At 35.2% G+C, this 24,428-nt stretch overlaps 1 protein-coding gene across 1 annotated transcript in view; it reads right to left on the bottom strand.

The window, feature by feature from the left end:
- Positions 1-24,370, bottom strand: part of LOC137408843 (ubiquitin carboxyl-terminal hydrolase 5-like) — a 39,637-nt gene extending 15,267 nt beyond the window's left edge. Inside the window, exons 1-12 of the mRNA XM_068095423.1 lie at positions 24,272-24,370; positions 19,374-19,496; positions 17,316-17,370; positions 16,876-16,994; positions 15,999-16,105; positions 14,542-14,673; positions 8,196-8,299; positions 5,962-6,101; positions 5,082-5,230; positions 4,675-4,819; positions 4,212-4,334; positions 510-598 (exon numbers count right to left, since the gene is read on the bottom strand). Of these exons, the coding sequence (XP_067951524.1) occupies positions 510-598; positions 4,212-4,334; positions 4,675-4,819; positions 5,082-5,230; positions 5,962-6,101; positions 8,196-8,299; positions 14,542-14,673; positions 15,999-16,105; positions 16,876-16,994; positions 17,316-17,370; positions 19,374-19,496; positions 24,272-24,370 (1,385 nt within the window). The remainder of the gene's footprint in view (positions 1-509; positions 599-4,211; positions 4,335-4,674; positions 4,820-5,081; positions 5,231-5,961; positions 6,102-8,195; positions 8,300-14,541; positions 14,674-15,998; positions 16,106-16,875; positions 16,995-17,315; positions 17,371-19,373; positions 19,497-24,271) is intronic.
- Positions 24,371-24,428: the final 58 nt, after the last annotated feature.

Below are 24,428 nucleotides of genomic sequence, written 5' to 3'. Positions count from 1 at the left end.
TGATAGGCTCCTGTGAAAGATTCATTTGAGAAAAGATTCTGATCTGCTGAAATATGATTGGCAGATTCTAATACACTGAAAGACGATTGGCAGATTCTAATTTACTGAAATATGATTGGCAGATTCTGATTTACTGAAACATGATTGGCAGATTCTGATATACTGAAATATGATTGGCAGATTATGATATGCAAAATTATGATTGACAGGCTGTTATGCTGAATTATGATTGACAGATTTTGATATGCTGAAATATGATTGACAGATTCTGATATGCTGAATTATGATTGGCAGATTCTGATCTGCTGAACTATCATTAATAGATATTCTCAATAAATTGTTCTTGAGAGCAATCGGTTTGTAAACAAGTGGAGATAATATATATCTACACGACAAAGATCAATAACTACCATTGTAACAGTGTGAATGAATAAACCAACAATGCAATATAAATTTACTCCATTTCACACTCATTATTCTAATATTAAAACAATAATGATAATATTCACCTGACACACTTAGACTCAGTACATTGACGCCTCTCCTCGATCTTGAACCTCAGGCTATCCAAGGGGTTATCACTGCCTCTGCTGTTGCGCTAGGTGTAAGACAAATAATTCATTAGCTAGTGAAAACAACACAATTTAGAAGTTCCAATGTAGACACTTCATTTTGGTAACTGATCTAATGCTCGAACTCTGAAAACATATCATATCCTGTCACACTCGGAACATTGCAAATTGCTCTGCCCTTTATGATCATTGTCGGAGAAAAGATGACCAGAAAGGCTACAAAGAGAGCTACTCTCTAGCTTTGAGTTTTCACTTCAAATATTAAGAGTCTATACATAACCAAAGCAACGATTTGTTTGGATATATCATGCAAGTTTGACAGCAAGAAATTTTGTCAGATAATATTTTGGAGGATGACTTATATAATTTACCAGACAGTCACCAAAAAAGCATGCGTGGATATTTGATAGTCAACTTAACTCACTGAAAATGCTTATAAACACACATAACATTACATCATACGCTATGGTGAGATACTTGAATACAAACTGTATGATATTGTTTCGTTACTGTTACTCCGTCGGCTAATTCTAGGTTCACTCAAGAATTAAAAGCAAGTAACTTACAAAATTTAGGAGCACTAGCGACTGGCCGATCAGCCCAACACTAGCATGACCAATACTCAGCCAATGAGAATATAGTTGTTACTTGGGGTAAAATCAATCTTTACTATAATAAGAGCCGTGTTCGTCTGTCTGAAGCTTCGTTAAGAGCATTAGGAAAAAATTGTACTGTACGAGAATCAAACCTGAATTTTAAGATTCTCATACAAGGGCGCTACCATCTGTGCCATCTATCGCCATCCAAAATAAATGCTTTACAGGATGAAAATATTCGTTGATCACAAAAATTCGCGGTTTCGCGAACGGTCAATCCCGCGAATTATTAAATTCAGTGAATAATTAGTTCTATTTTTAATCACAAGAGAGAATAACTACTGCATCAAATTGAAAACTAGTCGCTAGCCTAGTTTTTAATGTAAATACTAAACGTAATTGAGTTCCAAAACATTTTTAAAATCATTGCCTGAGCTTTGAGCTAACACCATTGGCAATGCATCACATTTATTTACAAAATTATTCGAGGTTGTCACAAGATATGCAGAATGGCGTCATCGCGAAAATAGCCGCGAGGCAGAAGTACTAAACGTAGCCGAGTTCCAAAACTTCATCGCCAGGCTTCGAGCTTTATTGCCGCTGCGTCAAACTTTACAAAATTATTCAAGGTTTTTACAAGTTATTCGGCATGGCTTCAGCATAGCAAAAAGGCTCTCCTAGTCTTTTTACATTAGAATCAACTCCATCAATCTCTAATACCGAAGTCAAGGACGATCATGATTCTGACCTGGACATTATGGTATGTATTTGATTTGCAGTGCAGATACGTTTTTCCATAATCAACTGTATTAGTTAATTCTTTTGTTTAAAACTGATCGCTCTCATCAAATACTTCAGCTATTGTTTTTGTACTTCCTCAACACTCGTTAATATTTTTTCTTTCTTGTGTTTACTGCAGATTGAGAATGAAACAACCTACTCCGATTACGAAAACTAGAGACAAGTAGTAATATTCATCAAGGCAGGAATATTGGCAGAGAGGCAACCAGTCAACCTAGACCCCTTCATCGACAACAACTCCTTGATATAGCTGTAGCAAACATGATTAAATTATCTATTTTATTTCATGTATAGATATATTATAATTTATTACAAACTTGAGTGTACAAATAAAATATTTCAAATACAAATAAAATTTTAAAAACGATGAATGGAGTAAATATAAACAGCTTAGTTCATATGGCGGTTGTCTAGCAATAAAATTAAACTGGTACTCTTGATATGTGAATACTAGCGTGTAATGGTGCTTTCTGACTAGTTATTTTACTAATAGCAGATCTGTCACTGTCTTGGGTAGGTGTTGAAGGCGATTCTCTCGCTACTACATGGCTGGTAAGGAAGTTATCATCAGAACTCTCCTGGTGGCTTACTATTGTAAAGTTCTGCCGGTTGGCCAAAGATTTGTGCTCGTAAAGGCGTTTTTGTTTCTTTTTTAAAAACAGATATATTCTTCTCGTAAGTAGCTGCAGTCACTTCAACCTCAATTTCCAGATCTCCCTGAATGATTGGTGATCTTCTACGAATGACATCTACCACCCTTGCAATCATTGTTCTTCGGTGTATGATGAAAAATCTCTCTCACACTAAAACAAATAATGAAGCAGTAGGGATGCAAAAAAATACGGTAGTATTGCGTTTTACCGAAGAACCAAAGTAAAAATCAACTAATTTAGTAAATGTAAAAACTCATTACTTACCACAAGTTGTTGGCTTATCAAAGGCCTCCAAAGCGATGAATATTCGTGAAAACCTCTGGACGCAGCAAAAATTGTTTACCGTAGAATAGCATGATCGCCTCGCAGTCGTAAGCTAAATATAAACCGGAACACGCGGTGTGCGCATGCGTAGTAATAACTATTACTAGCCGCAATAGAGTTAACTTTTCCTAGAGAGCGGCAGTTTTCAGCCGCGAATAAATTCATCCGCGAATATGCGTGAAAAGACAATTTTCGCGAAATATAACTCCGCGAATAAATTCATCCTGTAGGGTAGTTACTACACATAAGTCTCTCACGGCATACGAGTAGTAATAAAATGCTCTTACATTCCTATGAAAATCAATGTGTCTGGATTACACGTCCCTAGGAGTTGCCTAGCAGAGTCTTATTACTAGTTAATATAGCAGTGACTAGTTGTGAAATAGCATAGCATGTTCGGTGAGTGCGCATAGCGTACTGTTGAGAAGTTGTTAAGTCAGCAAACGCATCTCTGTTAATAGCCCTCCTTTGTCATTGTGTGTGTAACACAGACTCGTCACACATTTACGCAGACTGTCAGTCTGCGTATATGCTATACATTTCTGGCACCCAGTCGATTTCATCAAAACTTGACACGTTTATGCTCCGTGCCTTATTAAAAATTATCAAAACCAGAAAGGAACTATATAGACACGAGCTCCAGTTTAGTGAATGTATAAGTACTAGCTGTAGTATTGCCAAGTAGTTTACTGTCATTGTGTAATCTATATTAATAAATCCTACTTTGTTATTGTGTGTGTGGTATGTGGGTGCTATGTGTGTGGTATGTGCATGATGTGTGTGTGTGTGTGATATGTGCGTGGTATGTGTTTGTGGTATGTCTGTGGTGTGTGTTAGTCTGCAAAACAACGCAATGCATTTCAACATTTTTGGTCGATTTTATCCAAACTTTTCACATATATGCTTTGTAGCTAATGCCAGCTCGCTAAAATATTTGGTTTCAAAATACCCACCTGCTGACTATCTGATTGACAATGAAAGGGGACCCAGGCATCACCAGGTTCACTACTGGTCTATGTATATAATCAGTAGTCAAAAGAATCAGTTACCATAACAAGCTCCAACAATTAGACTCAATTCCAGCCACAGCTTGGTTGGATGGACATACACAACTATAGATGTGTGAAAACATCACTGCTCATTATAGAAAACATAGAGAAGGCAATTACTGCACAACTCTATTCAATTACACGTTTAAAACTACAATAATTTTGACTAAAAAATAATAACCAGTGGTTAGGAAACATGCGATATTAAATAATCACCTCAACTAGATTGAAAAGATGAAGAAGGTATTCGTGGACGTCTTGTTGTTTTTTACTAGCAAACTCGTGATGTCCCTTCCCGACAAGTAGCTTGAACACATTCGGAGAGATTCCATTTCTTACCTACAACAGCGTATATTCATGACTAAGGGCCCTTTACTTCAGTGTCTGCTACATTTATAATGGTCTTCACAGATACCAATAAACATTTATTAAAATCAAGGAGCATGAGAAAAATATTAAACAAATACTTAAATAATAATATTGTTGTAAGGCCATATAGTAGTTCTCATAGACAGCAATAAACATTTACACAGAAAGTAAATAATAATATTGTTGTAAGGCCATATAGTAGTTCTCATAGACAGCAATAAACATTTACACAGAAAGATAATCAATTATCTAACTTATTCTTGCAGTCATTAATTAGTACAAACATGATAACTTACATAATATAACTTACATAATATTCGGAGTTGTCATCTACTGGGATAGAATAATCCCCACTTAACAGGCCATAACCTAGTTTTGCCATCTGAGTATTGAAGCTCGCCGTCACTGCGTCTAAATCCACATCCTTGAAATATTTCTCACGCATCTCTGGATACCTGCAACGTAAAAATTTCCAAAGTCCCATTGTTAGCCGTAAAAATAACGTTTTCTCTCATGCCACAACTGAGTGAGAAAACGGCGCACAAAGGTATCTCTAGTGTATATACAGTAGATTCTCTACTTACGAAAATAATTCGTTCTATAGGCCGTCTCATAAGTGGAAAATTTTGTAAGTAGGGTTTCTAAGTCTCTGTAACTAAGTCTCTTATAACATGATAAACAAAGTGAACTATCGAAGGGGATGATACCAATACTAACTTTCGTTGGAAGTGAGGGATATTGAAGAGGACTTGCATGCAGCTGTTCATATAGCAGCTGTTACCAAGGTTACGCATACCAGTGTACCCAGGACCATAGACAGGTTTTAACTCTTTTCCTGATTCCTGTATAAGGTCCCACTCTCCTAGCTGCAAAATGTAGACCTTATAGATTCTAAAAGGAACATAAACACGAGGAAGAGAACGGACAGCGTAAGAAGCGCTTACTGACAGCTTTTACCTCTATATGTTGACCATGACACTGTGATGGAGAGAGAAGTTCATAAAGAAAGTGTTGAAAAGGAGCTCTATCGCGACTCGACTAAATCCTTCAAATTTGTGTTCTTTCAATACAAAATTCACCAGTCACTCTATGATACTTGATTATGGAACAATGGGAGGAATAGTTAGCTTATACTAAACAATTCAATGATCTATGCCCTCTTATTGATTAATGCAAGACTAATACAGTCATTGAAAAACTAAACTGAGTCAAAATGTTACAAGGTTAATTTTCACTAGCAAAATTATTCAAAGAGTGAAGTAATTATGACAGCTCACCTAAGATGATATAACAATGGAGATAGGGGAGATCATGGCGGACTAACCATGTTACAACGCTAGAAGTCACAGAGATCATTACAAACCAGTCACTTATGTATTTTCAGATAACACAACTGACTGATCTTGCCACAGTATTAATGAATGCTGATAACTGATTGCCGATTGATTTATCGCCAAGTTTTCTTCAGCATTTACAATTTTCAAGACAATGGGCAAGACCTATTTGGGAACAGACTTTTATGTTACCATATCATTTAGTTGTGGAACTAAACAGACTTTTATGTTACCATATCACTTAGTTATGGAACTGAACAGACCTTTGTGTTGGCATCAAGTTCGAGCTCCAACATGGTCTGTTCAGTCTTTTTCATGGCCATTATGTCAATGCCAAAATGAGCGAGATGAAGAGCGAGACCCGGATCCTGGACCATGTCATCTTCATCATAACTGAACACATCTGCAAATAAAATAGTAAGTGCACACGTATGCTTTTACCCAATGAAGCCACTTCGACCTCTACAACAGGTGAGATGAAACGATAGGCAAATGATAGTTTGAATGGGAATATGGCATTCACAAGAGATTCACATGTTTTAAAAATGGAGTTGTCTAAAATGAAAATAGAGTAAATCTGGGAGCAATTCATAAATGTTGGTCATTATATTATTATAACAACATGAATAAATAGTGACGTAATAATTTGATAGTAACTTTATGAGTTTTATGTTAAATCAACGGCGTGTATCATTTCTGGATTTGTTGCACGCGCTATAACTCACTGCAGTTACTGAATTATTCAACACCAAAAATGTGAGATATTATCAGAATATTACATATTACTAGTAGTAAGCATATAAAAAATATCAACTTTATAAAAACTATAAAATTATTCGGTAGAATTATTTCAATTAACTTTCTAGCTTCATAAGTGCACGATAAAATGTAAAACTTAGCTATTATGTTAAAAATTACACATATTTGTTTGATTGTAGAGCTTCACGAGTCAATAAGAAATTATTTTATGGTAATTTGTAAAAAGACCAACACAAAATCGAGGTAAAAAGCTTGCATGTTTGGAGACGTCCTCTGGAAATACATCTCATATTCAAGAGCTCAATCACATGTGAATTTTCTCGTGTTTGTGACATTCCCTTTTGGACTACCTTTTAAAAATAGCATATAGCAATATTATACTAATTACACCGATTATACTAGCTGAGTGTCTAGCGTTACACGGGTAATAAAAAAGCCTTTGCATAAAAACATTCATTTTTATTTAATACAACATTTACCATTCTAACTTTCCAACTTCAGATAATGAGAAAAGTGTTTTGGGCAGTTTGAATAAATTGAGAAAAAAAATAAAACAACTGTGAAGGTGTTTAAATGTGAAATAATTAGCAAGTAATGGCTAAATATTCTGTTTTGCTACAATGATAACAACGAAAAACTATTTGATACTAATACAATACTACCTGAGAAAATCAAATAAAAATCATGAATATGTTGAATTAATAATATCAATGATTATATATATAAAACTGTATGTATGAAAAAAGGTTACTGTTGTAACCAAATCTATCTATCCAACCTTTGAATACAATGATACTGGGACTTCTCGATACAAACGTAAAAATAAGACATCATCATATCGGACTGTCTTTATCTGATACTTTGTCTGACCAAACAGAGAGAGAATGCAGAGGCAATTCCTACTCAAGATAATACAATTGATAATATAATTGTCGACATAAAAAGTATTTAGTCTTTACATATTTACCGATCAAACCTTAGGTAAAACCAGATATAGGTGTGTAACGACACATTTGAAATTAAAACAAGCAAATTCGAAAATCACAAATTAAAAAAATAATGGTAAAAAAATTAGCATTAAAAATAACAAACACAAAAGGTAATATTAATTAATAATAAGACGTGCACATTTAAAGTGTGCAATCATAAAAATAATATACAGTATACGGTAAGAGCGATAAGAACGGCATAGCCTTGTGCTTAAAAGCGCTTTTTAGTAGGCTTGTGATTGGAATGTCGCAGGTTCAAGTCCAGCACAAAGGTAATTTTTCGTTGCTATAACATTATTGCTATAACTGGACAGATGACAAACTTTGAAATTTATGTAGATTAAATGTCAACGAACCCTGCCAAATATAGAAGACAAATGTTTCAAACATATAGCGAATCCTTCAATTTATAACAGTTTACCAAATATCTCTATCAATCCCCAAACAAGCGCATAAGCTCCTTTGTGGGAGAACTAAAATTCTCATTTACATCATTGTTACTCATTGGGAAATCAGTCAATAGTCATAAATTGTATATTAAACTAGTTTTCATTTTGTCCTGATTTCATATGTAAACCAAACAGTTGTAAAAGGATGTTTTTGAATGATTATGTGGACCAAATTCTGAACATTTCTTTTTTAACGATTGAAGACAACCTGTACAGATATGATCACATCACATACAATTTATTTGTTTATTTCAAGTCATATGCATATGACTAGTTCTATGAACAGTAGAGGCTACTAACCACCACCATCTGGAGTGATGGTGCCTAGCTTCACAGCTAGAGGATATTTGTGTTCAGCGTAGTGTTCGAGTGCATGGTTATTACCACCAGAGCCATCATGGTATCTGAAAGGAAATCAGGGTCTATTAAGGCTTCTTAATAAAAAACAATAATGAGAAAATGTTAAATACAATCAATTATGAGTCAGCACATTTCAGCAATGAAGTATTTCCCTTACAACTCCTGTAGTACACGCCATATTTGAATGCGGATCAAAAGATGTTCTCAATAACCATGAATCAATGTTTAAATATTCAGAACATAAAAGCTAATTGACCAATTCTCTGTGAAATTAGCTTTTGTGGAACATTGGTCATTCAGCATCAACAGCATCAACCAGAGTGAAGATGTGTGCCTCAAATAGGCTATCAGCTAACTCGTAACACTAACACAGCCGTGGAAAGACAACTCCCTATAAATAAAGTCTTACTGTAAATAGAATTTAGATGTCAATAGTAGGAATGATATTGAATGTTAGCTAGGTGTTTTTGTGTTAGGAGTTATCAGTCATTCTTTTTCTTTCTACCCAGCATGCTTTGCTTTATTCTCTTTGTTTCTCCATGTTGCATTTTGATAATCAAATTAAATGAAGCCAAATAAAGCGATAATTTATTTAGTAAAACCCCCAAGTGATTTGACCTCTGATAGATTGCTTCATACAACCAGATTACATACTCTTATTGTACTTTCATTGTATGCTATGCATTATCAAATGTATATACCTGTCGTTCCCTCAACTTGTCCTGTCCTACAGTCAAAAACCTTTTTAAATTATCAGGTTTCGTGAGAGGGACCTGGTCATCCAGGCGATACAAGTCAGGCATAAAAAGTTTAAAATGTTTTCAGAATTAGTTTAAGATCAAAACTTGGTAACATCCCCAATGACAACCAGCGAAAAAACAATAATAATAATTCTGAAACTCAATACAGTTTCTGTGTATTTTACATAGATATATATACCTAGATTGGCCAATAGGGAAAAAGCCTGTCAGACATAAATAGCACGACGTAACGTCACTGTATTGTACCTCACGCTTGACTGCACTGCTGTTTACAATGAATCTAATGGGAAGAAGGTAACAAAATTACATTTATTTTCACATAAAAACCTTCTTGTATACATAATCCAGAAAACTAAAGCAATTCTGTGATAATATCTGATAACCACCATAGATTAAAACTATAAAAGCTATGAATTGTTGCACACAAATCATGAGCCATCAGGGCTTTATTTGCAACCTCTCTTATCCCCATTATCTCTTTTCCGCTTCTCTAAAGAATAAGTTAGAAGGGGAAAAGAGAGAAGGGGAATGGAGAGGGGAGGGGAAATAGCCCACCCACTCAAAGAGCCAGACCATGGCTAGGTAAATAGACTAATATGCTGAACTAAACATGACTAAATATGATGAGTATGCAAGTATGTCTGAAGTCAAAAATGAGACAGAATGATTATTTTACGACTGGCTATGTAGCTGGCTAGGTCACCAAAGCTGAAGTGTAATGATTGTATCGCTAGCATCGTGGATGTTACCAACGTTGATGTAAACCAAGCAACGAATTCCCTAATCACAGTTAAGAATCAGGGTGGCTTGACTTTGTCTTCGCCTGTGGTGATTGAGGTTTGCAACCACAGCGAGAAAGCGACAAGAGTGTTGCTTAATAGTGCTGGATTGGTGAAAAACTTTGCCAGGCTAGCACTAATTGCCACCACTAAGAAGCCAGTCACGAAAGGACAATACCAAGTTATTTGTACAATATGCAAAAGCAAGTTAAAGGTTGACTTGCAACAAAATTCACATTGCAGTTATTTGGTATCATAAGATTCACCATGCCTTACTGTGTTGTGTTGTAGGTGTGAAATATATGAGAAGGTGATAACAAGCTCTTAAAAGCTAAAAACTTATACAGTCATACTTCAACTTACAGCTTAATGCGTTCCGAGACTGAGCTCGTATGTTAATATACTCGCATGTTGGTGCAATTTATTTATATATCGAACAATTAAATATATATTGCTTTGTTTCCATACTCTAAAAATGCAAAGAAAACACTCAAAACAAGACATTGTAACAGAAAGAATATGTTGGTTATTGTCATAATTTACCACATGCCTTCAAAAAGCAACAATTAAAAAATAATACAAAAAATGTGATTAATTAAAATGTAAAATTAAATACATACAATAGCAGCTAATGCTAGCATTTGCGAGGGAGGGAGATATAGGTTATCCTTCATTACAGCAGTTGTCTTTGATAAATTTGAATTTTATCAATGTCTTAAAAGACAAACTCAGAAGCAAACCTAAAAGCAAACTTTCATTTTTAACTTGACGTAATTAAAATTTCTTCGGCGTTCGTAGTTTAAAGTTTCACGCTGGTTAGCTAATTTTTCCTTTGTTTCGCTTTCACGACTAGCCGGCCGTCTTAAAATAAATCTGTCTAAATACGTTTGCCTTTGTCACCCTTTCAACATGTTGCGATTAGGACGAACGCAGGTGTCGTCACAAAGGATTAAAGCACAACCACTAGCCAACTTGTCCGAATGTCTATTTTTATAGTTTTGATAGATAGCACCGGCCTTTTCACGTAGCATCGTTTCAGTTACGCTGACACCGGACAATTGTTTATCTTTTATCCAATTAAATGCCTGAGCAGTCTCTCCATCAGCGGTCGTAAAGATCGCTGCGCCGTTTAGAAACTATGATTAGTCCTTTTGCGAACTAAATGCCCTGAATATAATCCTTCTGTTTGATAATTGTGGATGTATTTCTTTCATATTGCTTAGCTAGCTCAATCACGCATACACATTTCGCATATTTTTCAATAATTTTCTGTTTAATATCAACTGTTATCATTTGCTTTTTCTTTGCATCATCTTTCATTTTACTGGCAAACTTTCAGTCAACGCAGAGTACTTTTAATTCACATACAGTGTAATTCTGCACTGAAAATCGCGCACAAAAATGCAGTACCAAAGTATAAATCTGAGTAGTTGAAAAATACAGTGATGCTGTTCTCATAAAACACCTTCGGCATACTTGGCAACTGACTCACGTGCTCGTATCTCAAACATGACTCGTATGTTAGTACTGAAACTTGCTTAAAAGCTGGCTCGTATCTCAAGTTTCTCGCACGTTGGAGCACTCGTAAGTTGAAGTATTACTGTACTTAGTAATGTTTAGTTCAACATGATATTAGTCTTTTACCTAGCCAGTGTCTGGCTCTTTGGGTGGGTTGGCTATTTGCCCCACCCTCACCTTTCCCCCATCTCTCTTTTTCCTTTCTCACTTCTTCTTTAGAGAAGGGGAAAAGAGAGAATGGGGATAGGAGAGGGTTGCAAATAAAGCCATGATGGCTCATGATTTGTGTGCAACAATCCATAGCTTTTATAGTTTTAATCTATGGTGGTTATCAGATATTATCACAGAATTGCTTTAGTTTACTTGATTATGTATACAAGAAGGTTTTTATGTGAAAATAAATGTAATTTTGTTACCTTCTTCCCATTAGATTCATTGTAAACAGCAGTGCAGTCAAGCGTGAGGTACAATACAGTGACGTTACGTCGTGCTATTTATGTCTGACAAGGCAACCGATGGGAATAGCTATTATTGGCCAATCTAGGTATATATATATCTATGGTATTTTATATCTCACAAGCAAGTAATCAGCTGATATTGTGTTCGACCAGGAGAAAATGAGAGTGCCTAGTATTTAAACTATTCCTCAGCATGTTCATATTACAGCGATGTTTATTATTATTGTTTATAATTAAAACTATGTTTGTTATAAACAACACAACTATTAACCAAATACTCTTGGTTTTAATTAAATTAGTGATTATCATTAGCAAAAATGATGAGTTACAGATAGACAGACGTCACTAGTGCACTAGTAATCCTTCTGTATGGAAGAAATTATGGCAGCATCTCTAATGAGTCAATTCAAATGGGGAGGTTTACTAACATAGAGTAACTAACACTGAGTTACTAACATAGAGTTACTAACATAGAGTTACTAACATAGTGTCACTAACATAGAGTTACTAACATAGAGTTACTAACATATGAGGTCTGATCCAAAAGTTCCCGGAATGGAGTTGTATACTCGTGCATATTCACAAAATGGAAACACCCATTGCAGGGTTGGCTGGGAAACACCTCTGGAGTGTTGTCACAAAATTTCAGGTTGCTATGACAATGTGTTCTCATGTGAGCTAACGATATGTCAAGGTCTGTCCGGTGCTTTCGTCTTTTTTTTAACAAATTTATCGTCATGTCTAATCAATCGGAACAGCGTATTTGCATTAAATTTTGTGCGAAATTAGGGAAAACAAGTACTCAGACAGTTGAAATGTTAACTATTGCTTTTGAACATGCTGGTCTAAAGAAAACACAAATTTTTGAGTGGTACAAACGTTTTTGTGAAGGTAGAGACAGCACTGAAAATGACGCGAGGTCTGGCAGACCAGCGTCGGCAAGAACCTGCACGTAAATTGACAGTGTGAGGTCACTAGTCATGCCAGATCGACGTTTAACCATGACCGATATCTTGAGAGACTGGACTTAGTTTTGGAACTGTTCAAAAAGTTTTAACTGACAATTTAAACCATTTTTTAACAAATTAAACGAGTCGCAGCAAAGTTCGTGCCAAGCTTGCTAACTGATGACCAAAACGAGCTCAGGATGCACGTTTGCAATGATTTTAAGGAAGCTTTCAGGACTGATCAAAACTTTATTTTAAAGGTCGTAATATCTTTGTTTTTCTTAATTTCACACAAAATTTAATGCAAATACGCTGTTCTGGATTATTAGACATGACGATAAACTTTTAAAAAAAGGCGGAAGCACCGGACAGACCTTGACATATCGTTAGCTCACATGAGAACGCATCGTCATAGCAACCTGGAATTTAGTGGCAACACTCCAGAGATGTTTCCCAGCCAACCCTGCAATGGGTTTTTCCATCGTGTGAATATGCACGAGTATACAACTCCATTCCGAGAACTTTTGGATCAGACCTCGTTGAGTTATTAACATAGAGTTACTACCACAGAGTTGCTAACATAAAGGCTGTATCAATACAGTATGTTGAAGTTTTATTATTTATGTGAAGAGCCGACTAAATAAAACCTGTATAGGAATGTATAAACCTGTATAGGAACGTACAAATCTGTATAGGAACGTACAAATCTGTATAGGAACGTACAAACCTGTATAGGAATGTACAAACCTGTATAGGAACGTACAAATCTGTATAGGAACGTACAAACCTGTATAGGAATGTACAAACCTGTATAGGAACGTACAAACCTGTATAGGAACATACAAACCTGTATAGGAACGTACAAACCTGTATAGGAACGTACAAACCTGTATAGGAACGTACAAATCTATAGGAACGTACAAATCTATATAGGAACGTACAAACCTGTATAGGAACGTACAAACCTGTATAGGAACGTACAAACCTGTATAGGAACATACAAACCTGTATAGGAATGTACAAATCTATAGGAACGTACAAATCTGTATAGGAACATACAAATCTGTATAGGAACATACAAACCTGTATAGGAACGTACAAACCTGTATAGGAACGTACAAACCTGTATAGGAACGTACAAATCTGTATAGGAACATACAAACCTGTATAGGAACGTACAAACCTGTATAGGAACGTACAAACCTGTATAGGAACGTACAAATCTGTATAAGAACATACAAACCTGTATAGGAATGTACAAACCTGTATAGGAACGTACAAATCTGTATAGGAACATACAAACCTGTATAGGAACGTACAAACCTGTATAGGAATGTACAAACCTGTATAGGAATGTACAAACCTATATAGGAATGTACAAACCTGTATAGGAACGTACAAACCTGTATAGGAACGTACAAACCTGTATAGGAACGTACAAACCTGTATAGGAATGTACAAACCTGTATAGGAAGGTGCAAACCTGTATAGGAACGTACAAATCTGTATAGGAACATACAAACCTGTATAGGAACACACAAACCTGTATAGGAACGTACAAACCTGTATAGGAACGTACAAACCTGTATAGGAACGTACAAACCTGCATAGGAACATACAAACCTGTATAGGAATGTATAAACCTGTATAGGAACGTACAAACCGGTATAGGAACGTACAAACCTGTATAGGAACATACAAACCTGTATAGGAATGTACAAACCTGCATAGGAACATACAAACCTGTATAGGAATGTACAAACCTGTATAGGAACATACAAACCTGTATAGGAACATACAAACCTGTATAGGAACATACAAACCTTCGACCACATAAAATGGCTCCATCTGTCAAATTCAACCAGAGGTTGTTCGTCAGGTCACATCTGGCACATTTCCAACCACTGGGTGGCACTTTTACACCATTGTCAAATTGTAGCAGCTCATCAGCGTGTCTACAAATTCAACGAGCCTCATAAAACTAGACACTCGATTGGCCGAAGTTAATCTAATAAAACACATCTTAGTCGCAGCGATTAAAAGCGGGTCAACGATTCACAAAAGAAACACGCAGCTAGCATTTTTGCCAAACATTTTTTTTATCGACTGGAACTTACAAATACAGAGTACAAACTTGTAAGTTATATTTCAGTTACTTGACAATATACTGTTATACAATATACAGTTGCTGAAATATAACTTACAAGTTACTTGACAAAGTTACTGAAATATAACTTACAAGTTATTTGACAAAGTTACTTGACAAAATTCACATTACAGTTATTTGATACCAAATAGCTGTAATGTGAATTTTGTTGCAAGTCAACCTCGAAGCTAACAGATCATAAAAATGAATGCTAAATGGTATTTAACTTTCGACGCACAACTTTAAAACAAGTGTGTTGTCACCTCCAACTCATTCATACAATGAACAGAGTCACAAACAACTGGTAGGGTTCACAGATAAAAGACCAATGAAGAGCACTAAATAACTGACAATGAGAGCAAACAGAAACAGAGATTAAATCAAAAAGCCATTAAATCATTTTGCATATTTTATAAAAAGGATAACTAAATTAGAGTAACACGAGTAGGCAACTCCAAAGTGAGACGCAAATAACCACATAAAAAGATATAATAGCAGTACGTCTGTTGTGTTTTGCTACATGAGCTGCTCACCTTATTACTATCACTAAGTAATGAGTACGTATACTACTCTAACTACTGAACTCATACTGAGTAATGAGTGCGTATACTACTGTAACTACTGAACTCATACTAAGTAATGAGTGTGTATACTACTCCAACTACTGAACTCATACTGAGTAATGAGTGCGTATACTACTGTAACTACTGAACTCATACTAAGTAATGAGTGTGTATACTACTCCAACTATTGAACTCATACTGAGTAATGAGTGCGTATACTACTGTAACTACTGAACTCATACTAAGTAATGAGTGTGTATACTACTCCAACTACTGAACTCATACTAAGTAATGAGTGTGTATACTACTCCAACTACTGAACTCATACTGAGTAATGAGTGCGTATACTACTGTAACTATTGAACTCATACTGAGTAATGAGTGCATATACTACTGTAACTATTGAACTCATACTGAGTAATGAGTGCGTATACTACTGTAACTATTGAACTCATACTGAGCAATGAGTGTGTATACTACTCCAACTACTGAACCCATACTGAGTAATGAGTGTGTATACTACTGTAACTACTGAACTCATACTAAAAAAATTGAGGATGTAAGTACATACTTGCTGACTTTTCTGATATCTCCTTCCCAAGTGTTGCTCAAAACTGCAAGCTCGGCACTTTTTGTTGCTGACTCAGCAGCAATGATAGCGGCGATGGTCAACTGTGTCTGTAATATGGATATCGTCATTTAACTGTTTTTATAAGCTGGCATGCATGACATGAGTTATCCGCTTGGCAAAAACACAGCGCCAGCCCTAGTGATAGCCTTCCGACAGTCCCCATAGTGCTTTGCTTTAAAAGATTACACAGAGTTTAAGCTGCTGGTAAAGTTCATGCTAATGTCAAATTTTTGATTACTTACACCTATTACTATGTTTCCACACAGCAATAGCGTAGCGACACACCACCATATGGCGCTGCGATGACATCATAGAAACAGCTGTGTTACTCTCATTATGTTGTGATTCAGTGTTGCTGTTTGGAATCAAAACACCCGTGTAATGCGCCATCTTTGCAAAATGGAAACGAAATGACCAATGGCGTCGCACTTGGGAGTGTGCATAGGTCTTGCTTTCCTGTTGCTGCATGTGCACAAATTTGAAGATACAAACTTGGCATAAGGCGAGGCACAACCATGGCTCTACTATTGCGGCTTATAGAAACTTCATCTGATTGTCGGCCCAGCGTAGCGATTCGGCTCTGGCGTCCAAGGCGTCGGTCGCTACACTATCATTGTACGAAAGTCAGTATATATATCTAGCATCAGAGAGTTCAATCTGATACTCGTACTTCATCATTGAGTTGACTAAGCAGTGAAGTTTTCAAACTACCTCCCAAACTGATAAGCTATATAAAGGGTAAGCTGCTACAGGAGGAACTGTAGAAATATAAAACTGATGGTTCAAAGACTTTTAGGAGGCAAGTTTCGCAACATACCATTCCAGGAAGAGTTTCATCAGGCAAGGTAAAAGACTTCCACTCAGGTAAAACTATCACTGAATTTTCTTCAACGATATCATACTTGGTTTGGCTTGAGTCAAATCCTCCATCCACATCTACAATATCATCCTATCAGCACCTCATATGAACACAGACAATCAGATATTATAGACTGGCTGACAGTAAAATAAAATGAAAAAAATCATAAAAAGAAAATGGAATAAAGTGTAGTCACCAATGCTAGAAAAGAGTGCGGGAATAACAAAACATGAATTCAAACTGCTGATTGAATCAAGGATGTGATCTAAGTTGGCACATACTCAGCTATCTCTTATGTAAAAATATAGAATAAAAAAAGGTGAAAGGTTAGGTTGATTGTATTGCTTTATCAATGATCACAGGTGTTTAAACCTATTGCTGACACCAATGCTTCTCACCAATTGCTAATCTTGTGGGTTTCTTTTTATCAGGCTCATCGTTCTGAGGCAGTATCTAAAACAAGAGTAAAAGTCAGATGAAAAATCTATATAAATACTTAAATATATAAAACTTATATATTTAATCGAAGCCGCTTGCGCCGAAAAGTGAGAGAATACTAAATGATTTCCAATCTAATTGTTGGTAGCCTACACAGGAGCAAACACTGCAACTTTCATAGGAAGCTTCCTTTCGGTGGCCGATTTGCAATATACATATACAGTCAAACATGGATAACTCGCTCTCGGATAGCTCGAACACATGGTTAACTCGAACGGTTTCTTTGGTCCGTTCCCACATAATGATAAATTGCTTTAGATAACTCGACCTCAACTCTGTTAACTCGAACAGTGTTTTGCCCAACGGCTACCGAAGCGGTTGTTATCTTTAGAAAATCACTTTATTCCAAGCCATAGAGTTAAACCTCAACTTTTCGTAATTCATAGGCTTCGTTATTACCACCATCGGCAAAATATTTTTGTCAACGACTTTTCTAAAGGTTTGGTGAAATTTGATTTTTAACAAACATCCGCTTAGCGATGGCCCTTCGGAAGCAAGGAAAAGTGAGGTAACCTTCGCATAAACTTTAAAAAAATCGGCAAAATTGTTCTTGGTTAAAACGCTCAAAAGAAAAAGATGTCTTTTCTTCTGAGAATTTCAACAATGATCAAGTTTTGCCAATTTTAATCTAAAAACGCTCTGGCAATAACATCACCTCAAACAACAAACCAATCTCAAGTGATAGAAAAATCTCTATACTTTGTGATAAAAAAAGTTTTTAACTGTACATTAGAAGCATTTAATTTGAAACAAGCCATTTATGCTTTTGATTTATATTATAGTTTGTATATGTATCTATACTAGAGGTATAGATATAGTATAGATATATCTATTACTAGAGGTTTCTGTACCTCTCTATATGACACTTTCGCCTTACGATGCCAACACCAGAACAAATTAATATCATTTGGAAGGGTGCACTCTAATCCCTAACTTCAACTTGTGATCAACAAACAAAAATGACTGGGGCTTGATAAAAATGACTTGGTATGCTGTAAAACCTCCATTCAAATGCCACCTTTATTTGAACGCCTCCTCTAATAGAACACCAATATAAAAGAAAATTCAAAAAATACAGCGCCACCCTTTAATTGAACACCGCCTCTATTTGACTGCCGCTTTGACATGTTTTGATCTTTACGAGCCCATAATAGAAAGTGATCAGTAGAAAAGTGCCCACAAAATAGTACTAATAATGACCAAAATACATCAATAACGATCAATACTTTCGAAGTTGCTCTAGAGATTGCTATGATTTTAGTGAGAGTGTACCTGAGAAAATAGATCACAATTATCAGAATTACGATCTGATTCAAAGTCACCAAGGTCTAAATCCTATCAAATACTTTTAGATTCATCCATAATGTGGTTTACAATCTTACCTGAAGCATTCTGATGAATGATGAGAATAATTTTCAAGAAACACAGTACAACGTAATAGCAGTCATTGTTGTGGTGTATTCTAACTCGGTCTGATACTCATACGTACATTAAAAACAGTTTGAGAAAAATGCTGAGACCAACAGTATTAATGTTTATCCATCCGAAGGTGAGTGCAAAATATAGTTAACATTAGCATTGCTTCGCCCATAAAAAGTTATCTTAGGAAAGGTAAAAGTATTTATCTTCCCAAAATTCTGATGAGCTAACTGAAAAATACAGCGCCACTCTCTATTTGAACATAGCCTCCAATAAAATGTCACTGGAGGGGGAGTTTTTAAAAATGCCCGGGTCCAAGAGTGCCCGGGTCCAATGACCAAATATAGGTTTTACTATTTGAGATGCAAGTAAAATATGCAGTAGCATATTTAGTAGCATACTAATACTGCATGATTAATGCAGTATTAGTATGCTAATAGTCATATTCACAAAACACATGTGCATAAAAATAGACAGTCTGTAAAATATATATAGTTTGTGTATACATGGAAAAATCTGTTGACTAATACAAGATCTACCTTGCGTTTCCTTTTCATATGTAGAAACACTCGACATCCTGAATTTCTGTGATATTCCTCTACATACCGCTTGCCGAAGCCATAGTGCTGGGTCATGCAAACATAGAGACCCGTTTCACTATCCTGCAAACAGTAAATTGCTGATGTATTATGCGAGTGCAACATTTTTAAACACTCAAAGCACCATAAAATCATGAGTCTTGAATATAGGCAACGCTCCAACCAGGGCTAACAAGACAGCTATGATGTATCAATCTTTAAATTGAGCTTAAATTCTATACAAACGCTATGCCTAAACGCTATCACCAAATCCACTTCATTTTCTTCTTTTTCCCCTTCTTTTGGAGTGCAAAGCAAGCAGTGTTCCGATAATGACCCATAGCGAGCTTATAAATTAATAATGCCTCATTACAACTAATTTGCATGTGCTATGTACGTAGGTTATGGTTGACCATTATGATCCTAGTTTCAATCGAGTTCACATCACACACTGTATCTTAGGAAACAAAATCGTTGTGATAGACAGACTAATTAGCATACACTCATACATTTAGGCATTTACTTAGGTTTACATTCACAAACAAATTTTTCAACATATAATATGAAAGTAGTTTTAACACGCAACATTTGAAAATACTAAAAACACCAGTTTCTATATTACATCGGAGACACCAAAAGGGAAAATTTACATCTTGTCAAAAACAATAGGCTATCATCTATATTTCTCAAAAGATGTCTGTGGATCTGTCATTCCAGCTATATCTTTAGCGCACGCTGATTATTTTATCGATGCGGCCACGCATTACGATGCCCCTGTTAAGAAATATTTTCGTAAGGTTCGATTACTATATCTGGGGTTAAGGCCAATTCTTCTCACGAAGACCTGAGTGGAACATAGAAGAGTTTAGACAATCGTGTGAACATCGTTTTATATAAAGCTTCACTTCCGGTGGCGGCAAGCGTACAAAAAGTTTACATTACTTGCATTGAGCTGAATTTCTTTTTACACTTTGTGAAACTTGAAACCAGTGCAAAAAAGAAAAATATTGACTGGAGGACTTTAATATCAGTCTATGCTAGCAAATAAGTCTAAATTCTATTTATAATTAAAATATTAATTATTATTAAAAAAAACTGACTTTACCAGTTGATTGATATATAATTTTGGAGTTATCTTTTTAAACATATATGGAAGGAAAACTTCCAATATATGGAAGTCACCAACAAAGTAAAGAATGGAGAAGTGGAATTGTTGTGGTTAAGTAACCCTCGCTACTTTTTGAAGTGGGTTTTTGGAGGGTGAAAGTTAGTGTCTCAGGAATATCTTACCAATTGGAGGCGTGACATTTCCACCGCCACGACTAACTAGCTATGATGTCATCGTCTAAACTCGTAATCATAAACTCAGGAGCGGACAATCATATTGTCTCCGTATCGTCGTATTCAAAGTTTTGATGGATAGCTTCTGGCGGAACAGTAACCTTTTTTATACACACACACTTCTATGCAAGAATTGTTATTAATAATTCTACATATTCAGGATGTTTGTTTTGTTTTCTCAGTTAGTATTAATTTTATCATTACCGAATCATCTTTTATTGTAATCGTATCAAAACCGACTTAATTTAGCTATTACCTGCTAATTATTTCAGATTTACATCAAAACCTTTTCAAAAAAGTTTTATTTTTTTAAATTTATTTGACCTGCACAAAACATTTTCCTCATGATATGAAGTTTAAAAATTGTTTGACAAAGTTGTTTGACAAAGTTTGAAAACCTTTACAGGTGTTTTTGATTCCTCTCTTAATTTATTTCAATTATACACAACACTTTTCTCATGATATGTAGTTTGAAAGTTAGAATGGCAAATGTTGCTATATGTCAAATACAAATCAATTTTCTGTCCAAAAACTTTTTTATTACCCGGGCAACAGCGGGTAGCCAGCTAGTTATATATAAACTGAATCAGTGTACACCTAGCTTTGATTAAAGGTTGACTTGCAACTAAATTCACATTACAGTTATTTGGTATCAAAAGATTCACCATGTCTTACTCTGCTGTGTAGTAGGTGCAAAACATGTGGAAATGTGATTGTAAGCTCTTAAAAGCTTAAAAGCTTAAAAACGTACAAATAATCGCAAACATTACAAAAATGTAGGTTGGAATCCTTTTCCAAAATGGCTCAAGTGAGATGTAGTTGAACGCGATAGCTTCTGTTTACACTTTCATGCAACCTCCTTCGTCGAAATATTTTCACAAACATACTTACGCATTCAATAAACCCATGTCTATTGTCCTTACGTGTCTATTTCATCAACATTATCAGAAAATAGTATTTTAGCCTGTTACACGATCGTCAGCTGCCAGTTCCTTACTCTTACCTAATGAATTCCGGGCCTGCCACACTATTTATTTCATGTCTATAGCCTGATCAACATAGCTGAGGAACTTTTTTGCTTTAGTTAGGACGTGATCACAAAGTGTGGTATTTCCTAATTACAGTGATGGGATTTATTGCAGCCAATAACAAACAAGATACCAAAGAAAGGAACTGAGAATGCAGTGTAATATTTCTATTTACTAGCATTAGGAAAGAAATTTAAGCAGGCGATGCATAAAGTTATCTATCTCTCTCTTTATCCTGACGATACATAGCTTGTTTGTTGGGTTGTTCTCGTTTGGTTTGGTTGTGAATGCAATTTGTTTCTCTCTTTTATTATATTTATTTACACATCAACTTTTGAAGTTTGTCTAAATAATTATGGTCCTATAGATCATTTGAGCTATTTCTGTGAGTAATCTATTGCTGGTCTTACTATTAATAAAAAAAAGCTGTTCTTGCACAGGTGCTGCTGACGTTGTTGTTTTTGTTGACAATAATAAATAAATACAAACGAATGAATACATTAATACATTAAAAAATAATACATGTATTATATATAATACATTAAATACATTAATAAATACTTTATTTTTTTGTAATAAAATAACCAACTATCTATGCAACACAAAAAATCTGAATCGGAATATTTTTAAAAAGAATCAGTATATCGGATCAATATCTGAATCGGCTGGTGAATTTAGAATCAGGGCATCTCTAGTCTAAAGTAGCGAGCATCTATATTTAATAAGGGATTTCCGGTAAAACCCGAAGTGTTTGTCATAAACTAGTGCTACGAAACATTTTATATTGAGCTTTTTATTGGTCTTTCATTTCACGTGATTTGACTATTGAAAAATTTGACTACATTGTGGGGGCCATTATGTGATACCGCTCTAATAATCTATATTAATTATATGTTCATCATAAGCTGACACTAACTGTTCGAAATTGTCTTTATGTTTTATTACCTACTTGAGAGAACATCTGCTGAAAAAGGTTTTAAAATGCAATTTTCCATGTCCTGGTGCCATGCTAATTTTTTTTATGTTCAGATACAAATAAAATAAATAAAATGCATTTAAAGAAAACCTAAAATGTTGTAATGGGCAAAGTTTCAGACACTTCTTTGTTTCCCTGACCAAGATAAGACCTACTCTACTTGTGAATGGAAAATTTGAATTTGGATTGAATGAACTTCATGCTACTTTGTTACCTTAAAATCTTGAGATAATTTAGAAGATTCTAAATTGCTGTCTTGCTCATTACAAAATCATTAAAATACATAAAGCCTAAATCCCATAAAGCTTCTCTGCTTGTTTTCAAATATTTAAGCCAAATAAATAAACACAAAACAGCAGTACACAAAAGAAGTGTTGAAAGTAGTAAGAAAGGTACTCTGATGATACAGAAGAACACGCCAGTATCTATGACGCGTGTCAGCAGAAAATAACTAGTTCGATTCCTCAAATTTCAATAGGATGTGTTCGTTATAGTGGGTATCTTGTTGTTTAATGCACATGACTGCTTTGTTGATATCTTTAGGGTCTAGTCAAAAGTAAGAAGAGCCATTTGTCTTTTCAACTATTACCTTACAACAAATCACTATTTATCCAAAGTGCTTGACATTGCCTTCTATCTATTTTATCATAAATTTCAGTTAAGATTGGATGCCATGTAGATTATTTTTCACGCTGCAAAAATGACATGGTTGGCAATTGAGAAAATGTAGAGTTATTTTATTAAATGGCCAATGCATTGAAAAGTGATTGGAAACTTGTTTATGGTATTATTGCATCAACTGTACCGACTCTTTTTATCTTGTCGAAACTTGAAGGCCAACAATAGAAAATGAATAACTATCAACAACTTCAAAAATAATACTTCCTGGTCTTCTTGTTACTGTGCAGTGTCCGACTAGTCTTGCCACTGTTAAACTGGAAAACCCTTCAAATCCTTTCAAATTTGATAATGGTCATAAGACGGTATTGTGACATGATGCTTTGAGAGAACTAAAAACAAATTAAACTCACAATAGTTTAAGATATTTGGAGTATTTGATAACTCTGGATTACGAATCAAAATTAAACCGTGCTCACTCAACATATTTGCAAAAGACATTTTAATGGCAAAAACAATTTTGTTCCATTCTTTATATATAAGAGTTTTATTAGCACAATATCTTTAAAAAAAAATCGTCGATAAATTCTGGCATGCTTGCGGAAATGAAGAGGCATCTTGTTATTTTTTCATCACGGTCTCATCTCCTTTTTGTCGGTTCGTTTAAACGGATATCTAAAAAACTCGATTTACCCAATAAGTTCCCTTAGTAAAAAGATATATTCCGGTACAAAAATCAAATGCCACAGTCTTACAACTACAAAAGTCAAACTAGGAAACGAAGAGAGTAGAGCATGAATCATGAAAAATGAAATAGCTAATAATAACTAACAGCTAGAACGTGTCTTCATTTTTACCACATTACAAATATACGTCACAGCCTTGAATACACTCACCGGTGTATCAAAAGAAAACATACACTCTTCTTTATACACTTTTTCATTGTTTATTGGAGCTTTTACAGAAGAAAGTACGTTTTCTAAGGAGGCATCCATATTGAAGAGTAATTAGCCAATGGTGCGTCAGATAACATAAGCACATCGTGCTATATGA

The sequence above is a fragment of the Watersipora subatra genome, chromosome 11, assembly GCF_963576615.1.
Source record: "Watersipora subatra chromosome 11, tzWatSuba1.1, whole genome shotgun sequence".
NCBI classification, from domain to species: domain Eukaryota; kingdom Metazoa; phylum Bryozoa; class Gymnolaemata; order Cheilostomatida; family Watersiporidae; genus Watersipora; species Watersipora subatra.
This window is presented reverse-complemented; position numbering and strand designations above follow the sequence as displayed.